Source organism: Contarinia nasturtii, unplaced genomic scaffold (genome assembly GCF_009176525.2).
Source record: "Contarinia nasturtii isolate CC-2019 unplaced genomic scaffold, AAFC_CNas_1.1 Cnas_scaffold_129, whole genome shotgun sequence".
Taxonomy (NCBI): domain Eukaryota; kingdom Metazoa; phylum Arthropoda; class Insecta; order Diptera; family Cecidomyiidae; genus Contarinia; species Contarinia nasturtii.
This window is the reverse complement of record NW_022197486.1, coordinates 12,288,201-12,310,208: the sequence shown is the minus strand read 5'-3', so window position 1 is coordinate 12,310,208 and position 22,008 is coordinate 12,288,201. Positions and strand designations below refer to the sequence as shown.

Genomic DNA, 22,008 nt, shown 5'->3' with positions numbered 1-22,008 from the left:
TTTTGTTTCGATATGTTCACCGGAGCTTTTGTCAAAATTGTTTAACGACAACAAACACAAGAGGCAAAAATTATAAGTCACTGTTTCTATATAATTTGTACATTTATGATAATCCTCATTGTTTACTTATGAACGACACTTGGAATATCGTCTAATCTGCTCATGATCTGACTACTATGTCACAATGTTACCACCTCTTGAAAAACGTTGTCGCTTTGGTCGGCACCGATTTGTTAGTGCATTGTATATACTGTATTTGCATGGACAAACTAAATGGAAAGGAGGAAAAAGTCAAAGCAAAAAAAAAGCAGACAATATATTGAACTAACTGGTCAGTTGAGCTGACAGTACGTTAGCCAGCTAAATGGACTAAAACAATAAACGTTATTGTTTCAATGATGAATCACTTCTCTTGAAGAAGTGATTGTTCATTATAACAATAACTTCTATTGTTTTAGTCCATTTAGCTGGCTAACGTCTGTCCAGTTAATGCAATATATTGTCTGAAAAAAAGAGTTAAGTAATAAAAATGAAAATATAGGTGGAAATAACCGTAATTTATATATTTCGATGGGTTTGGGGATATGTATCGAATAGAATAGTTTTAACTCACCAATCTAACACCGGAGATATGTGTGTGCAGTTGGATTAAGTGGCTCACACATTTTGCATGCGGACAACATTTTTTTATTGTATTATACATTACAAGTCATTCTCTATCGGTATGTGCCGTTTCTTTTGTGACAAATATTACTTACTATCTCTCATTCATTTCTGTCTCTATTTATGTGGTATCCATGTGTATAATTGTGTTATCGTATTCATTTACATTAAATACGAACACAACAACAGCACAACCGCATTTCATATTTTTTTATTTTTACTTTCGTTTATGTATTTCATTATTTTGTATCATAATATTTGTTATATTGTTTTGTGGTTTATATAGAACAGAGAAGAAAAAACGCTCACATTTGTTGTTGTTGTTACCATTATTTTACGATTCAATAGACCAAAAACGGACGGCACAAATGACGAAAGCTTTTCCAACTCTGGTCTCACATTATTATTATTTTGTTACTTGTTCTTTTTTTAACCTTCGTTTATTATTTTTTATTTGTTTGTTTCGATTTCATTTAAATTGGCTATTTTTTTTTCACTTTATTTCCAGCACAATGTATAATAGAAGATTTTCCTATTATACGTACGAAGTAAAAGTAAGTATCTTATCAGACACAATTCAAGTATATCATTCGATTGAATCAATTGGTAAAAAAAAACTTATCGAATCATATATACTTACACACATATATCTATACATATTTTCTTTTCTTCTACTCATTTTTGCACACGCACACAAATCACACTCAATATCATCGATCGGATGGTCCTTTTTGCGTTCTCGTTCGTTATCATTTTACCAAATATTATTATCTGCTCGATATCAAATTCATTTCGATTCAATAGTTTGTTGTTCTTCCTTTCTCTGTTTATCTTCATCGAAGCAGTCGCATATGGGTTGATGGTGTGCACACATGAATTTATATTGCGATCTCATCAATTTCGACACATAATTTTGATTCGTCGTATGAGCCTGTTGTGATGTGTTCACTTAATCCGCTTATTTTCATTACAATATACACCAGCGATTGCATTATTATTTTAGAGGCTCACTGCAAATCACATATTTATTAAGAAGATATACCTTATTCGAATACGAGCGCACACTCTCTCTATCTCTATGCCTTTTCTCATTCCATCTCGTTTCCACTCAGCTTGCTGTAAACAAGAGGAGTTTATGCCAAATTCAACCGCATGAATAAAGTACGACCGCATAGATTAATTCGCTTGATTTGAAGTATTTCAATGTTTTCGCTGGTGTTGCTATCTTCTCCCAAATGGTATATATGGCTATATTGATAGATTTAACCCATTCCACTCTCGGCTAAGTCACGTGTCGGCATTTCGATTCAAACTGTGCCACACCAATAAAACACACTCTATAACAGCCACACATAACATTTATTTCATCTTCAGCTGTTGCCGAGTATAAATTTAATGGCAAAGTATTTTTTTTTCTTGCCATCCCATCGTAGGTGTGTAGTAAATGAATTCGAACAATTGATGATTAAAAAAAGATCTCGCAATAATTCCATTCATTTGGCGAGCTTTTCTTTGTTTCGATTTTAAATGTAACAAGATTAAATTTGTTAAAACATAGAGTCGATTTCGTAATGTGTCTTTTACTCAATTGGATTTTACATTTTCATTTCACATTTTCTCATGTTGTTAATCGCTGTATTTATCTTTACAAAATGCATCAGCCGGAAAATGGGAAAAGTTGATTCAATTCGAATAGTGAATGAGTGCTAAGTAACTCATTCATTTTGATGATACAGAACATTTTAGCGGATTAACAGGAAGATAATCGCAATGAAGCAGAGCAAAAGTAAAAAAGAAACACGCGCAAAACTAGATGAAAACAATTTTTTCTTCATTCACAATGCTTAATAGGTCACGCGCGAACAGAGGATGTGTGTGTGTGTGTGTGTGCTTGCGCACATGACAAACGCAGAGGAAAAAATTGTTGACGAATCTATTATTCACGTTTCGTTGTTTTCCGCACTCAAGATGCTAATATCATGCACTTTATACTTGAAGTTTTAAGCACTCGCGAAAGAACAAAACCTGCATTTAGATGTGGCTATTATTTGTTTTAGAGAACGCATCAGCAACAGGAAAAATAGGAGGGTTTTTATCATTTCTTTTTTAGTGCACACTTATTCCAACTCATAAAACGCAAATGAAACGTACTCCCTCTCACTCTATCTCTGTTTTTGTCTCTACAATTGTTTTCCGTGCCAAGCTCGGCACACATTTTGCTATTGTTGCGTTTGTTATTGTGGCTCATGGTGAAGCGAACCACTCAAATCGAATGAGGACGAGCCGGTGCGCGTTTTACAGATAAGTGTTAGTCATTAAAACCTGGTGGAAGCGGTGCTCAAATTAAATATTATAATTGATTTTATATCGCAATACCAAAAATATGCGAAATAATACTTAACTGCAACTTCGTTTTCATTATGGAAATGAATCCAAATCCTCAACTGTTATTTGATGTAAACTTATGTAGCTGTTTGCAATATTAATATCACATTAATATTTCATTAGGACAATGCGAAAGTCCGGGACATAAACACTCTCGTTTGCTTCATGCGCATCATTTGCCATATCGCACCATCATCTTGATCCATCGCTCTCAGCGTGTGTATGTTTGACTGCAAATTTTCCTCGCGCAATGATGTTTACAATCCTCTACATTTTCTCTCTCTCTCTCTCTCTCTCATTCATACACCGTTAGCAAAAGAATCTGCCAACACAAATAAAAACAAAAAAAAAATCCAATTCATTCGTGGTTTTTAAGTATTCTCCGAAGTGAATTGATTGATATTATGCGGTTATATTTTCGACGATCGTTTAGAAAATGCCATGAATATCGATGCGAGTTCCATTACAATGATTTGCGTATATCGTTGTATGTGCATGTGAACTAATTTATATCCACTTGAAAACGTATCCATCTTTATCGCTATCGTTCTCCGCTTTTGTGAATGTATTTTCATCGAAAACATCGGTAAGCGAATCGAAGTGGAATGTACATACGGTTTGCATTTTTGTTCTTGTTGCTCTCTTTCTCGTATTCACTTTTGAGATATATTCAATTGGTTCGTTCCAATCATTTGCACAATCGTTAATCGGTAATCTGTTGGCAACATTTTGTTGTGCTTTTGTTGCGAAATGTTGGTGTGCAAATTAATAATAAAAAAAAACCGAGCGTAAAGAACAGAATTTATTCCTGCCATTTGTTTAAAAAAATCTCGATATGCTAGCTGAATCATGTCAATTTTTCAAGGACCAGAACATTTGTTCGTGCTGCTGTTTTGCAAAATGTTTCAATTCAACGAGCTTTTATATGCGATTTTTTTACGCTTTCTTCAATTCCATTTTTTTGTTCAACCAAATGAAAAACAAAACCACTTGAACCATATGTGCAGTACAGTAGTGCAAACCCGTGTACAAAAAAAGTGACTGACTATTTTGGGACAAACTGACTGACTATTGACTGTAAAAACAAGCAACCTTAGTTAAATTTAGTTAACTTCAATCAATTAAAGTAAGCTATGGTTAACTGCAACAGCTAACTATAGTTGACAATAATCATAGTCACCCGATAGTCAAAACGTCCCAAAATAATCGCCTGACTGACTGAGTAACTATAGTCGATTGTTTTCCATACAAAATTTTAAAATTCATGAATATAGCTAACTATAGTCACTTACAGTCAATAGTAACTTAGTCACTTTTTTTCCACTCGGGAAGTATAGTACATGTGTAAATGTAGAAAATTGCTGAATAATGGTCAATTTATTTGCATCATTAAAAGTAAATGTGAATTGTAGAGTGTTTTAAAATTTTTTTTTGAAATATTGCCAAAACGCAATCTTTTTTATCTATTTTATGATACTTGAAACTCTGATACATATTTTTTTTATTATAACGAATAAAACAAACGCAAACAAGAGTTGACCAGTAATCGAAAAAAATGAAAGAGAGCAAATATACTAGGAATAATGAATTTTAAATTCAATGAGTAATCAATTTTAGTTAATTTATATGCGATAAACGGGATCTAGCTTGTTATGTACATAATGATTGCTAGTTTAAGCGACGTACAAATTGTATAACATAGTATTTATTGAACAGATGTGTTAATGAATAAAGTGTGAAACAACTGCATCCTTTTGTTCAATGCATTCATAAGACCACTTGATTTTCGCATACAAATCACATCTGGTTATACATAGGTTGATGCATGAAGAATGAAGAACACAAGATGAATCGAGATTGATCCGAAATAACGATGGTAATATGTTGAATTTGACATGTATGCAATTCACCATATTAAAATCTATGCATTTAAATTGAGTTCAAAATGATACAAAAATAGTTCATAATATGCATACGTTCCAATGAATAACAAAACAATATTAAAATTTAGTCGGAAAATCCTATTAAAAAATAGTGTGTATGTGTGTATATCGAAGGTGAATTCTGTAGGAATTTCACCGTGCCATTGTACGCGTAATACCACATTGAGTAATACACATACGTTGGTGCGATGGGCGGCGGAGTTGTTTTAACTTAATAACAATATTTTGGTGTAAAATGAAAAAATCTAATGTAATTTGCCCGTTCGCTCACTTTTTCCTTTTAAACTCTATAAAACAACAACAACACCACCAAACCAAATATGCATACTAGCAGTTACGGAAATTGGATTCGAGTTTTCATTTCAACTCTATTATGCATAAATCTATATACATTGGAAATTAGATCGCCACTCTTTATTTCACTTTCTCGTCGGTCAAAATCAAAAGCTTCAAAAGCGTGAAGTATAAAAGGGCAACAGCAGCATCAGCATTCGAAAAAAAAACACACACGAATGATTGCACGTGCTGTGCAAAATTGAATATAAGCCGCTGAGATTGAAATGGATGTTTTATGATGAAGAAAAAAAACGCATAAACTCGATAATCTAATATTAAAATATTGTGATATGAAGCCCGAAAAGTTATTGATTTTGATGAGATTGCCTCGAATGGAAAACTTCCAAATTCGAGTTCAATCGATTCACTTTGAATCCCGTACGATATAGATGGGGAGGAAAAAGCAACGAGAAGTGAAAATTTGTTTTATGTTTGCATTTTTTTTGGGATTTTCGAATTAAAGAATAAAAAAAAGAAGGAATAAGATGTGGGAAAGAATTGATCTCGTTTGCCCCATAAAATGGGCACTGAATGTACCATTCATTATATTTATTATCATCAAAATCTTATTTATATAGCAAAAATTTTGTCGGACCAAAGAAACATATTCTATCATTTCATATCTTGATTTTTCTTTCTTCGGCTCTCTCTCTCTCTCTCTCTCTCTCTCTCTCTCTCTCTATTGCTCCGTTCGTTGATGTGCACCAATGGCAAGAAAGCTTCACATATTTTCACACAACTTTAACATTTTCTTGAAATTGACGACGATCATGATTGTGCTCCTTCATATACCCGAAATGCTTTCAGAAGTTTAAAATTACCAACTCGTTAGATGTTTGTTTGTTGATACATTAGTTATGTTAGAATTGCAAACTTTTGCCCCCGTAAATATTCTCGACTTTTTGCCCATGCACTATTTTAAATATTTATTTCAACTAATAAAACATTTGTTAACCGAACACACAGAGAATGATTATATAGTTTCAATACCACACATACACCATCGAATATTTGAACATAGACATGCAAAACTTTTGCATTTACAAAATCATTATGGGCCATAAGTTGACCATGAATATTATAACAACACCAATAAGCATATTCAAATCAAAATCGAATTTAAACATAAAGTGTAATCAACAGAATAAACACAAACCCATTTAATTACATTTATGTACGGAAAATTGAAAGTTTCGGGCCCCAGCAACAGATTTACCAGTTTTACACAGCATTCGCATGCAATTTCCATTCGAAAAATGAATTCGTTTGATCACATTTCATTGCAAATTCTTTATGAAAAATCGACACGCAAATGTTACCTGCCGCATTTGATGTGCACGTATATGCAAAAGCATTCAACAAACATTTTCCGGAATTTTTGTTTTTAATTTTCATTTGCGGAAGTAAATTTTTCGACAGTACACAAACAACCAAATTAATTATAGAATCGGACTAAAAAATGAGAGAAGGACAGATAGATATAAAGAGCGAGCGATTTGTTTTGAATTCACCATGAACGCGCAATGTGTTAGATTTCTGAATATTATACGTTTTGAGAGGTAGCGTAAGCGCTTAGCATCTTTGGCATTAGATGCACTTTTAGTTGAATTTTAACAGTGAAGCAATAATGTTTGAACCGATTAAAACTCAATTGCTTATCAATTGCTCGACGTATCAACATTCAATATCTGTGTGTGTTTGTATCTATTTAAAAGCTCGGTATTAGTGTGTGTGGCTGTATATGACAAAAAATATTGAAGGGAAGCCAATTTACAGCATGTCACATTCAAGTGACATAATATGTTTCTAAATTGAAATATACTAAATGTAGGATGAACGATTCTGCATGTCGGAGATAATAGTTGTAGGCGTTATATAAACAATCTTAAACCAATTCACAAGCACATCACAATTATATACACAATGCCAGACTATGTTCGAGAGGTTGTGTGTGTGTGCGTGTGAGTGTTTGTCTATATATATTTTGATAAGAAATTTTATCCGAATAGATCGAAAGATGATGACTAAGTCGAGAAGCGTTCGTGCATAAGAACGACACATCTAGACAAAGAGGAAACAGAGCAAAACTTGGAAGATTTTGTTGAATTTTCTTCTTCTCTGAAGCTTCAATTAAAATAATTAAAAAAGCATATTTTCCATTTCTGTGTCAGATTGCTTCGTTTATGCCTAAATTTTATTAAATTTTTTCCCTTTGGTTTTATTTGTTCGTCTATTTACTCTTCTTTGGGAATAATTTGGTGTGTGCTTGTGCAATTGTTTGTTTTTCGCAGTGAAAACGGAGGCCACCATCACAAAATGGCTGGGTTTCAAATAAATGAAGCGTAACATTGAAGTGTTTGAGTTAGTGCGTGCGTGCGTGCGTGCAAGCATTTGAGCGTGAGCAATTGCGCTCTCTCTCTCTCTCATTCCCATCAATATGATGATTGTATGGAACGTAAATGAAATCGAAATGAATACACACTGAAGTATCTCTCACTCTCTCTGGTTGTGAATTAATTAAGATTTTTATTATGAACCCGCAAGTGTTTCAACACTTCTAGCGAACAACTGAGTAAGCGCGCGTATTCATTTATTGTTATTTTAGTTTGCCGCTTGCATTTAATCTACAAAATTGGTCGATAAGACGATACATTTCGATTCAAATCGTTTTTTTCATCAGTACTACTTTGTAACGGTCATTATAAGTTTCTATACAAGAAAGAGATAACAACGATCGACACACATTTCTGGTCTGTGTGTTTTTTTTTTGTATATAAACACTTGTCAGTTTCATTCAACGACGCAAATTGAAATGTTTTAAATCCAGAGCGCGTGCGCTTTATACTTTTCCATTTTAAATGATGTACACTGATTATTAAGTATAAGTATTTTGTTGTTGTTGTTGATATCATCAATCGTGGAATTTCTTTTATTTGCCCTTTTTGGTTTAGTTCGTTGAAACGTCAAATCAATTAAAGAGAATAAAACCGAGCTCAAAAATAGAAAGAAAAAAACAGCTGTAGCGAGACAAATTTAATTCGTAACTTTGTGTTTGTTTATTTTTATAAAAAAAAGTTGTGTTATGAAAGGGTGTTTCATTTATATTTTATTAAAACCAATAAATTGATCAATCTAAGGTTATTTCGAGAGATAAAAAAAAGTTATGGTGGTAATCAATGTCATTTTGTTTCGTTAAATGAAACAATTGAATGGTGACAATATTTACACACTGACAAACTGGACAAATTGAATCCATTATTATTTGAGTCGGATGAAGTGTTGTGAGTGTCGTGTATACATTCATTCACAATTCAAAAATAACTCGTGAAAATAAAGTCGTGATAGCAGCAATTGTGTGTGTGTGCCACTATTAGACCGAAATCGGGCGAATGTGGGATCAAAAAATAAATAAATAAATAAACGAACGAAAGACATGAAAACGTTTCCATTTTCTATTGATGATCCAACAATAATTAATCAATTAAAAATTGTTTGTTTAGAATGTGTGGGGATTCTATTATTGTTTGAGTGTGTGAAAGTACGTGCAAAGGGATAAACATAAATATTGAATAAATAAAAGCGAAGGGTTTTCAATCAACATAAGCTCAACCCACTCAATTATATATGTAACAAAAGAATTACGCACAAATGCGAAACGAACGGAATACAATAACGGAATAATCAAACATCAATGAAAATATTGAAACGAATTGAATTGGATCGCATTGAACACGAAAATATAAATTATAACTATCATGACGAAAAATACAGCCAATACAACGATTACAAAACTTCTTTTGCTCAACGTTCGAGATTTGCTACGGCAACAAACATGTGGCGATGCCCATTCTCAGGTAAAATACATTCAACGCTTGATGTGTGCGTGTATTCTATTTTTTTTTAAATATTCTTGTTCCTCTCTGTGTATGGCCCACGACAAAAATCACCACAAAACCCAAAATAAACTTGTGAATAAGGAATGCGATATTATTTAGTTGTTTTCCACTCTCTCGCATTGTGAATACCAGTTGGGAATACGATCACGAATAATTACGCATTCGTGTGTGTTCAGAGGGTAAACATTGCATTATTACACAAATAAAGCGCACAACTTTTCGACTTTAATCCAGAAAGCACAACAACAAAAGCATTATCACACCATAACAACAATTACAGCAACCATTCTCACGTAGTTTATACGTGTAGCAGGACGTCATAAATGTATAATTGTTCAAAGGCATATTTTCATATAAAGGATAATACCATTTAACATTTTACTGTTTATATATCCCACTGAATTTCTTCCGTTTTCTCGCTCTTTGTTCTTTTAATTACATTTTAGCGATATTCTCTGACTCACTCATTCACACTCTCGCTCTGACTCTTGCGCTTTATATTTTTTTTATCAATTTGCACCATTCAAATTTAAGCTAAAAGCTTTTTGCTTTGCGTAATTTTCACGCTTGGTGAGAATGAAGAATTTTTCAATTCATTCTTTGGCAAAATGGAGGAAAACAAACGGGATAGATAGCACATGGCCATATATACAAAAGAACATGATAGAATAAGAAACGAATAATAACATTGAGCGAATAAATAAAATTGTTCATTTGAATATTTTCATAACAATCGTAGCCTTTTAAATCGAAACACAATGGAGCGCCACCACTTTCCGTGAAAAAAAATCATCTGTCAAAAGCACATCATCTCAAATATAACAAAGACTCAGCTGTTTTAATCAAATCACAACGCTTTTTCAAGTGATGCTTTTCCATTTCATTGCCGGCTGTATACTTTCTTTCTTCGTCGTCAGATTGCAATAAGTCTTCGTTTTAAAAGACAAAAAAGCCAAATACGTTCACTTTCAGTTTGACTCATATTTATTAAACGTATGAAGTCACCTTCACTGCAAAGAAGAAGAAAAATGATAATCTATACAGAGAATCGCGCACTCAAAGCCCTTGAAGTTGTAGAAAAGCTGCGCTATCATCATATATTTTATTTTTTTTGATTGAAAATATAATGCAAAACAATTTATAACACATACAATTTAAAATGTATCGTGGACATGGTCAGTTACCTGTATAATATGCAAAAATGTAGAAAACTTGACTTTCGTATTGAGATTCAACAGAGAATATGACAGAAGGTGAATACAATAGAGAAGAAGATGAACAAAAAATGGTTTAGTTTTCTTGTGTAGTAATTGTGTATCATAACTTTATTTATACTTATTTGCTTTGGCATGCAAGACTTTGGTGCATGGTGTATACTAAAGGCTATACAACATTTCAGCATATTTCCGTATTACGGAAGTTTCTTTGTTATTTGCGGGGATTATTTATGTTTCACTTTGACACGAGCAAAACAAAACAAAAAATGAGAAGAAAAAAAATCGCTACAACAAACGGTAGCCCGCGACAAAAAGAAATGAGGTAGTGTAATTGTGCCATGTTTGTTTACAGCGTTCAACGTGATGACGATGTCACCCATTCCACATATTGTTGTCATTGGCACTTTTTTTGTCATGCATTTCTCTTAAAATATCATTATCACAACCATAAATAAGGTCAATTCAGCAAATTACCCATTTTCAATGTGATTTTCATGTGCGACGATTTTCTCTCATTCACTCACTCAATCCTTCTTGCTCTTTTCTCTCTGAAACACTTTCCGCGTAGCTTAATTATGGTATACATGCAGAATAATTGGTATAGCAGGATTTTATCCGCCGTCATTTTTTTTGAATGATTGATGTTAAGTGACTAATTGCGTGTTAGTTAAAGTTCAATCGATATAGTCATAAAGCATTTGAAGAATGTCAACATTAATTACAGCGTAACGTTTCTTACAAATTTTGTTCATAACATTATTTTTACACACAGTGAGTGCACGCGCAAAACTTCCATTCAAAACGACAAACATTCCAAAGACTAGACAAATGAATTTCATGGATTTCCGAAGAAATTACCGCCTCTCTAATATAGGCAAAATACCAAAGGAAACAAAAGCATTATTACGAACCGAAGATGGCACATCCTTATTATTATTTGGTAATCAATTTTTGTTCTCTAAATGAATTTTAAATTCATAGGCAATTGCCATTTGTGGCAATTTTTTCTTCACAAATGAATCTTTGTGTGTCATGTCGCTCAATTGGTGACAAAGAAAGATTTTCTCCAAAGTAGAATATGAATACACACAAGAGACACTTGAATTGAAACAAAAACCAAACCAAAAAAAAATGTTTTCGAGACGAATAACATCTCGTTAAATAAAATAATTTTCACACATCTTCATTTTATTCTGAGTGTTTTCTGTTTTTTGCACGATTTAATCTCGAAAAGAGCATTATTCTGTGCTATTTTTATCGCTGTATTGTCACGTTTAAAAAAAAAACCGAATGAGAAAAAAAAAACATTCGATCTGTATGTCCCTCACTCATTCACCCAGACAATGTGTCGCTGTATTCGCACGATTTTTCCAAACGATTTGGTATGTGTCGCCGAGACAATGACAAAATAACGATACAATGATGCACATTATTTAACTGATTTGCATAAAACATTGTTTCATTTCGTTGCGATTACGCATATTGTATAAGTGAGTCTTTCATAATACATACCATATACACAACATACATTTTAATAAAATAACCGACTTAAATATCGAAATTAACGAAAATGTGAATTTCGTACATGAAACGAAATGTACATTTGCAAATACATACACATAAATAATATAGTGTATGTATACGAACACAGCCTACTTCCATTTTGCAACCAATATTTTTCCTCCATATACGGTAAAAATGTAAAAACAAGATATATTGCATTTTTCAAAAAAAAAAAATTATCTCTCGCATATGCTTCGCACAAAAACGGTAGAAATTTATATTGTTCGTTGGAGAGAATAATAATAATAAACGGGATATTTTCTTCAACTGACATCAAGCAAGCGAAAAAATAGTGTGTGTGTTTGTGAGAGAGAGAGAGAGAGAGAGAGAGAGAGAGAGAGAATAAGAGAATTTCAAACGTGCGAAGCAATTGAATTCCTGTGAGAATTGCGATATGAGGTGAGATTGTGTAATGCATATTGAATTTCATAATTTCGGTATATTTTCTGCTTAATTTACAACCACACACATACATAGGCTGCGGTTCTCTATACATTGTATATTTGCGACTGTTGTTGAAGTAGAATTATTGTATAATTTGTTGCAATTACTCTTTTCTCTACATAAAATGCTTAAGATTCTCTATGAGTGCCGCAATGTGTGAGATATATTAAATGGCATACGGTTTTTTGGATTTTCTATTACCCCCTTCGCGAAATTATATTTTCCGTCAGTCAACCACAGCTGATTCGCTTCTCATCGTTTATCTTCAGTGAAAAATAAATACGTTTTCATTTATGTGTCGGATATGTGTTTTCAAATGATTAATTTCGAAATAGTTACAAGCTTTTAATATACAAATTGATTGTACGCCGGAATGATTTCAGTATATAGATTTTTCGAAATGAACGCATTTCGTACAACGACCCATCACCAACAGTAACCTGCTTTACCCTCCTGTTGTGAGGATGCGCATCGAATGTACGAACGAAACAATTTAAAAAAACACATTCCGTTCCATCTAATAGAAAATTGTTTTAAATAATTGTGTGTTACTTATATGAAGTTTTGCGCATACAGTCCATGGTAATAATTCGACGTGTACATTTATAAAAAACTAAATTGTTGTTTGGTTCGAATGATGGAAATATAAACGTAGACCAAGCGTTTATAACACTTTTCAAACCAAAGTTATGTATAATCGAAAAAGTTTGTTTCGAAATTTAAAATTAAGTGCATTTTCATTGGAGACCCTTTGATTTATTTCCTATTGCATTTTTTAGTTGTATTCTTGCCCACAATCTGTGTCAGCTACCATTTCGAGATGCGTATGTGTGATAACGGTAGACCAACCACCAGATGAATGAAATATTTAATAGTCAGCTCATGTGCACATAAAATATTTATATCGAACATTGGCCAATAGTTAAAAAAAAATAACACAAGAAACAAGTAGAAGAACGAATCGAACGAACGGATGACTGCATCTATTATGAATGTGTGGTCTTGGTCAATGGAATTTGTACGTATTCCAGAATATTACGAATTATGTTCCTTTTTTTTGTTCGTTTGTACGTTTTTTATTCTCTACACACTCACTTCCCTGTTACCCATCTTCGAAATCCCGACGTCTGAATACAACAAATAGTATCCACTGCTCTATTGAGAATATCAATGAAACGAATTTCAAGATTTCCGCACGTGGGCATAGGGCCATTTTATTTTCATGAGCGCATTATACAACAAATGGAAACATATTGCAATGATTTTGACTGTAATGTCCGTTCGTTTTGGAATCTACGAGCGCTCAACCCACCTTAATATTATAAATAATCGAACGGACTGTGTGAGAATATGGGCAGCAAAACCACAAACCTCTGCAATAGCACCATCCTCGGCATCTCTTCAGTGATCGAACCAAAAAAGAAAACAACAACAGACAAAAGTCAAAATGCGGAAAAATGCTTTTATTTAATAAAAATTGATTCGATGTAATTGATTTATCGTCAAAAATGAATTTGTTGAGAATTTATTTTTGTAGCGAGAATATTTGATGATTTTACACCCAACATAGGCCACAGACAAAAACAAAACGATTCAAAACGATGGTAAACGAAAACAAGCCCTAAACAAATATTATGCTTATTAAATCAAATAATATTATCAAACCGATGTTGAGAGTAACCAGTTGATAAGGGGTTAGCTTTTGATTATGATCAAATTTTCCATCTAATCTTTTTTCATCATATTTCTATCAAAATATTCTTTGAAGCTTCACTTATTCTATTATTAATGTTATCATCATACATACTTGGAGTATTTCACCTTCTATATAATTCAACACAAATAAGAGTGTTGTTTCGCAAGAGTTTTACCACCGTTACATAAATGTAGTGTTGTAAAATTGCATATTCGATGAAAAAAAACGTGAAATTTATCCTTTGGCATTTTTCTTCGTATCCACTTATATCTTTATGGCTGCTTTCAGCATTTTACCGTAGATACGCTGTTGAATGACCGTGAAGATATGATTTTGGTGTGGTTGTCTAGGAGAAATGAATTATTATTTTCATTTTCTCATACACACACATTCAGTCTATCTGTTGCTGACTGGATGTCTCTTGGTTATTTTCTCTTGCAACGAGTTTCGATATTTTGTCTTCAATGTCTTGTAAGACAAGCAATACAAATATATGATGCAGACATTGTCTATATTAAGCTTAAATTTTGTCATCATTTGCATTTCTAATCTTTTTCGTTTTCTTTTTCAATCAATTTAGCATTCTCCACGAAGTTGGATTGAAGCAAACTTTCAGAAGAGAGATTGCGTTAAATTCGTACCTAGCCCAAAAGATGATACAAAGTAAGTATTTGTAAATCGTAACTACCAACCATTACCATCACTACCACCAACTCTACTGCCACAAGCAGCTGTAGTAATCGCCTAATATTTTATATTATATAATATTACTAATAGCATTGCCATGCCGTTAATATTCAAGTATAGATAGAGACCGAAAATGGATGAAATGTGTTTTTTCAAGTATATGAACTGTGAAGAGGCACTTTCGCTTCAAATGAGCTTTTCATTGTAATCAACTGGTAGAAATTCAGTCACCTGCTGCTTTTAGCTACTCAGTCAATCGCAAATATAAAAAAAACACAATACAACACATTATTATAGTTGAATTTTTATCACGTTATCGGTCTAACATATGCTTGACGCCGTTTTGTGAGAGAAATAACAGGTGTATAAATTTGTACCTTTTTGTTCAGATGTTGCTGTGGTCAAGCACGTCAGACACATCCTACGATACCTGGAATTGAGCCCGGTTCACCAGGAGATGTATGGCTACCAAATAAACACACGAGACCGCATCCGACCGATGCATATGGAACAATTGAATTTCAAGGTGGAGCACATCCGACCAAAGCACAGGTAAACTATCAATAATTCAATGTGAAATCAAAGAAACGAGGAGAATTCGAGATGTGAAAATCAAATAGAATGCCAAATTGGATGGCAGAGAGCTGAAAGAAAGAAAGATCGGTGCTCAAAATTTCAAAAGCAAACCGAAAACTAATCGCTTCAATAGTGTGTGTATGCAAAAAGAGCTTTTATGTCATCGACAGATCGATTTAATCATTAAATAAAGATCTAATCGCACGAAAATCGGTGAATAATTGTGTAAATTCAATTTTGTCATACTCTTCCGCTCTTGATTTCATTTTGGTGCTAATTGAATTGCACTCACAGCGAACAAACATGAGCAAGGCACATTAATTTTCGGTAAAAGCGAAAAACTGAAGCGAATAATTCGAATTTTGAGAAGACAGAATGATTAAATACAAAACCGCAAATACATTGTTGACAATACAATATGTTTCAACAAACGCAATCGGCTAATGAATCAATGACGAAGAAATAAATTGAACAAAACGATTACTGAAATGCTGCCGATGGGCACACAAAATTTTATATCGATTGGTAAAAGCACCCACTATTGCCGCCATCACAAACAAACAACAACAAAAACATCCCGAAGAAAAACGTTGTGAACAGAAATATCAGCAGCTTATCTTTTTACATGCTCACAATTCCAATTCGTTCCGAACAATATTTTTGTGATTGAATTTTACTCGCTAATATAAATTTATTGGTGATATCATTGCGAATTGCTAGAACATGCCTGCAGGCTGCTACTGCTATGAGTATTTTTTTTATAGAATTTGGCATACTTTCTATTTTATCCTTCAGCGTTATTCGAAATTGAGCGGTGTCTTTATGCCTTTATGTTTTTTTTACGTTCGTCTCTCGACAAAATGGGAAGAAAGGCAAAATTTGTGGCCAAACATTTGTATAATGGCACGTAAATTATATAAAAATGTCAGCAAAATTGTGCCTGCCAAAATCTATGGTGGTTTTTCTTTTTCATTTTAACCCCTCCCCTAGGGGACGGAAACCATTAGCTAGTTTTTTATATTTCAAGTAAAAACTAGGAAAATTAGAAAAAAACTAGCAAAAACTAGAAAAATTAGCAAAAATTAGCAAAAATTATTTGATCCGCCATTTTGATATTCTGCCATGATTTGGTGACCAAATCAATTTTACAAGTCGACTATTGAAAGAAACAGGTACTTTATGCACGATTTTGTGTTAAAAAAGAATAATTAAACTAATTTTCACTATTATAAGTGTATATTTATTCAAAACACATAAAAATATGTCTGAACAACAAAACGTCAAAATACTTCATTGTGTCAGTACAATCATTTGATTGTCATTTGACAGAACAAAAAACTAGAAAACTAGCAATTTCATAAAGGAATATTAGCATTATTAGATTATTCAAGCAATAAACTAGTAAATTAGCTAAAAACTAGTAAATTAGCTATAAACTAGAAAAACTAGCATTGGTTTCTCTCCCCTAGCCCCTCCCCCTCGCTCTCTATCTCTCTTTTCCTCGCCTGGATTTTCAATTGAATTACTTTTCACACATGCACACATTGCCATTGAATTCGATGATGATGATGATCATGATATAGATATGAATGCATGAAGGCATTTCACTCGACCACATTTCCCTTCATATTCTTTTAACTCGTGTGGCAAATCATGTGCGTGAGCAAATCAAGCAAACATTCATAGTCATAAAGCGGTGATTTTAAAGAAATTGTTTTAAGAGAGAGTTTGAGAGGGAGAGGGTGAGAGAAAATAGCAATAAGCTGACATACGTAGCAAAAAAAACGAATCCAAAACGAATTCCGTTTAAAGCTATACTGAGCTTATGGGCGCTTAGTATCTTATCTTTTTTTCCTCTCACGTAAAAAAATCGTTCTCAACTTTCACATTCACTCCATTTGGTGTATTTTACTTTCTCTTTCATACTCGAGATCATTTTTCTCTTTTTGTATATGTTTTTTGTGTGTGTATATCTGTATTTCGTCCTGTTTTGCTTCATCTTCAAATTCTGATGGTGGTTGCGGCGCCGTCAATGTTGTGCTTTCATGCGTATTTGATGGAATAACGATGACATAAAATCTCGGCATGTATAGTATGTTCGTTTATCGTATGAAACTCGACCCGAATTGTTAGTACAACTTTTTACACGAGAATGGAATTTGGAGCTGCCGAAACTTCTTATCACCGTGCAAGGCGGCAAAGCAAATTTCGAACTTCAGCCAAAACTCAAAAAGGTACGTATATTATATATAAATTAATATCTAGTTCATAATGCAGAAAGATTTATCAAGTGATGGTTGTCCTGTTTAATTCCTCGATTTTTTTTTAAATAAAAGAGTGGTGGAAGCACATCTTAAAAATCGTAACAATAAGTTGGGTGTGGAGAGAGAAAACTTAAATCACAGCGTGTTATATAATTGAACAATTGATGTGTCAAATCTCTTTAAAAAAAATATCCGTGGCTTCTGAACTTCCGTAATCTGCAAGAATTTTTTGTGAAATTGATGGAGTCTGTTTGATAAGGGTAATTCCATCAAGCCACAAAAAGTGCAATTTTTTCATAACGTGGGATCGAAACGTTCACCAATGTTGACTGAAATTTCATCTCTTGAATACACGCCAAATCTTAAAATTCTTATGCAAAAAAAAAATATTTAAACATTCCCATGCTTTCTCGGCCCCATATTTAGGGACAATGACACGCATTGCCAATCTTTTTGTAAGTACCGTAATAATGGTTGCATTTTGTTTTTTATCTTATTTAAAAGACAATGACGATAAAAAACAAAATCGAAAACACTTCAATACCACGACAATTTCACTTTTCATTGACTTTCATACCGATTAATATATAAAAAAAATCGGATCAAAGTTGTTTATATTTTATCGGTTAAGAAGTTATCTCATTGAAAATGTCAACTGACACCTTTTACGCCAATTTAACCGTGTCAATCCAAGGAATTTGCAATTCATTTTGAACGATTCGGTTTTGATAGCTTGTCATAATACGTTCAGATTTTTATAAGATTCTGTATAATTATCTAGATATAAGTTTAAGTGTTTCGTTCGCATGATCGTTTCAATGAGGGTTGGTATATGCAAACTCTTATACATTTACACATACATCGCTTGTAGTTAAACACTCGAACAATTATTATATAAATGAGCAACTTCAAATAGCGGGAGCATTGCAATATGTATTCGAAGAAAAAAAGCAATTTATGTTGCGGAAACCGCAATTCCAAATGTTACTCCTGCTTTCGATGCTAACACGAAACACGCAGCAAGATGACACGCTGCATAAATACCAGAAAATTAATCTAAAAATAGACAACAATTTCTTGGTGGTTTCATTTGAGCTGTGCACAATCGGCGGCGTTTGCCATCGAAACCAAATTTGTGTTGACTTTTATCACCACATTCAAACAAGAAAACTAACGTTATTTTTTCCTCTCTTATGGATCTATTTCAGCTCAACATGAGCTGAACACATGCACACTGTACTATATACATATGATTTACTAATTTTCCGTTTTTCTCTACTCACACACTCATTCGTTCACATTCAATTCCTCAAGTGAGTTTTGCATATTTACAGTGTTGTGTTAGTTTTCGTCTCAAAAAGTCTTGGAGAATTTGTTTCGAGGGTTCGTTTTCATTTCATCATCACATTACGTTAAAAATCATTAGAAATAATTGTAAATGAGCAAAAATTCATTTCGAAACTAAGTGAATGCGGTAAAAGAATTTTTCAGGATGTACTTTTTTTTATTTCCGTGCAACGCTGATGATGACGACGGAAAAACGTGTGTAAGAAAGCAATTTTACAAACAAAAAAAAAACGTGCACCTACAAACAAACACGTCAAATCGTTTCAGAGAAAGGCTAAACATTTTTTCATGTGATTCATGAATGGCCTTGTAAGATTTGAGGTCGGCTATTTAACGAAGTAATCTTAGTGCAATAATCGCGCCCATTTTTAATTGAAACATTCACAAAATGGTCGACAAACATATGAGATTCGTGCATACTGCACATTTCATGTATACATACGAGCATGGATTTTCTTTGCTCAACTTATCTTTAATTGAAATCGAGTGGCCATTGATTTGGTTTGACATGCAAATGCGATGGTTTTATGAGGAATGAATTGAAAATGTATCAATTTTCTTTTTTTCATTTGTTGTAGTCATTGATTGTACACGTGCCAAACACGCCAAATCCAGTTCATCATAAATTCCTGACATATGCGACGAAAATGTGATACGTTTCGAAGTTACACCATACCAGCACAGTATACTCACACGGTTGTGAGACATCCCGCTGAATTTCATGATTTGAATCGCATGCATATGTAGTGTGTATAATAAGTTGTCTGTTAGCATATGAAAATCTGTTATAAATTATGTATTCACGTGATTTACTGGCGAACAGTGAATGATTTAGTAAACAGAAAAAAGGAAATTACGAAAGAAATCCTTCTTCAAGCAATTGACGGCCCTTGAGCAACACAAAATGAGTTCATGTGTTTTTTTTTTGTTTTTTTTTTTCGAAACGAATTAAATGGGAAAAAATGCCACTACACATCATCACATCATTTCGATCGATATTTCAAATTTATCATAAATACAATTGTTTGAATTTGAGAGGTGCACGCATTTTGTCAATAAATTATAAATGGAACCATTCTTAAACTGTCGAGATATATATGACATTTCAATTTATGTACTTGAGTGGGTTTGTATAGGTGTTTGTTCCGTGTCTCGATCTGTATGTATTTTTTTAGATTGATATTATTCGGAATGATTGAGTACGTTATATTCCTCTTCTTATCGCACGCTTTGTTATTCAAGATGATGGTGAATGCGCGCGCCGCGCGTGCTGTCTCTGAAAAGTCAGTCAATGCCAACACTTTAATCATAACGAGTTATTGTGTTTATGTTTCTTGCTCACTTAATTCAATTCGCTTTAAGTCATTTTCGTCATTAATATTTAAGCACTTTGTTAAGAGCCATCAGAGAATTGCATTTAAATATAATACGCTCTCTGATTTTCTCTTTTTCATCGCATCATTGACCGAAAATGAATTTATTCATCTACTTTTTATCTATATTACAATGTTCGGTGTGTAGTTATCATATATTCTAAGCAAATCGGTTTGGCGGTTTCATTTCAAACCATTCCAAACGACTCATTTTCAATTCAACTGTGAAATAAGCAATTGGACGCGTAATCAAGTAACACAAAAAAATGGAATGGAATGTTTGTGTATTTGTGTGTATGAAACCGTCAGGGGCGTATCATGGGGGATGGTTTCAAAAAATTTGTAGTGATTTCAAGAGGTTGCTTTACAGTGTTGATGGCAACGGTTTCGTCGTTGACCGTATACGAATATAACATACGGGACATTCCAACTATTCTCGCTACAATGTGTGTGATATATATGCGGCACTCATATGAGTGTGCGTGGGCGGATCGCGCATCTCAAGTATAGAGAGTCGCTCCGTCTACACTATGTATTATCAAACAAGTCAGTTTACTGTCACGGGTGACAATCAAATTTTTGAAAACTACCATTAGTATTTTTTTTTTCCTGACAAAATTCATACAGGATATCCTATACCACACACTAGACGATACGCCTCTGTATACCGTGCGACACAGGGAGATAGATACTTGCATTGAATGAAGGATTTTCATTCAATTTAAGATTTTCTCGTTTTTTTTTTTTAACCAGCAATCAATGGTTTTTTCATTGAACAACTTTTTCGAAGCGTGCTTAAACACAAATATACACACGTACGACTGTCGTTCAACTACATGACCATACTCCAAATTGATGTTTGCATTGCTTCAGCGGTATGCCTTCATGAGAATAAACTTTTTTTATTACATTTTCGCAATTTTTGAATCTTTTGTGTATGTTTGTTCAAACATCGATTGAACGTTTAAAATAGAATAATAACAATTCCGAATTATTGTTGAGAAATTGAATGTTCCTGTGTATCTTCTCCGATAAACATGTGATATCCTTTAAACATGTGATATCATGGTATCCCCCATTATAGTGGTGACAAATCCGAGGAGAAAAAAAGAGATGATATGTACTAGTAAAGCGAAGAACAAGAACTATAACATTGACCACATCTGGCTAGAAGCTCAATCCAATGTTAAAACATTTAATAAGGCACATTGTTGAAATGCTATCGTTTTACTATTCGTTGAGCGGTTGTATATGATGTGTTTGTTGACTGAAGAAAACAGAGAGAGATAATGAGAAAATGTATATATATTGCATAACAATGGAAATGAAAATAGGAACAATTTCGTTATTACTGCACAAAGTTATCTAACATGTTGGAATTCTTGTTTCGACTATATGAACCACATCAAAAATGCATACATTTTTAAATTGACGGAAAATTGTGGAAAGAGATCATATTAATATGTGTATGTTTGTGATGCGTGTACTGGATTTAGCAGAAGGATTGTATGTGATTTGAACGACATTAGTGAATGAGAGATGGAGAAAACTAGATTGTGTGCTGTGAACATGGTATGTTAGTCAACAGCAATTAGTTTAATGCAAGACATCGTAGCTG

At 33.3% G+C, this 22,008-nt stretch overlaps 1 protein-coding gene across 10 annotated transcripts in view; it reads left to right on the top strand.

The window, feature by feature from the left end:
- LOC116348797 (transient receptor potential cation channel trpm) overlaps positions 1 to 22,008 on the top strand; it is a 51,787-nt gene that overhangs the window by 6,313 nt on the left and 23,466 nt on the right. For 3 of the 10 annotated variants that reach the window (XM_031779982.1, XM_031779964.1, XM_031779919.1), the window contains exons 1-4: positions 8,478 to 9,181; positions 14,724 to 14,806; positions 15,220 to 15,382; positions 17,500 to 17,640. In XM_031779982.1, the coding sequence (XP_031635842.1) occupies positions 9,083 to 9,181; positions 14,724 to 14,806; positions 15,220 to 15,382; positions 17,500 to 17,640 (486 nt within the window). In that variant the 5' untranslated portion in view covers positions 8,478 to 9,082. Of the gene's footprint in view, positions 1 to 1,171; positions 1,218 to 8,472; positions 9,182 to 14,723; positions 14,807 to 15,219; positions 15,383 to 17,499; positions 17,641 to 22,008 lie in introns of those variants that run through there. The other 7 variants (XM_031779972.1, XM_031779998.1, XM_031779930.1 and 4 more) reach the window with 4 other exon arrangements.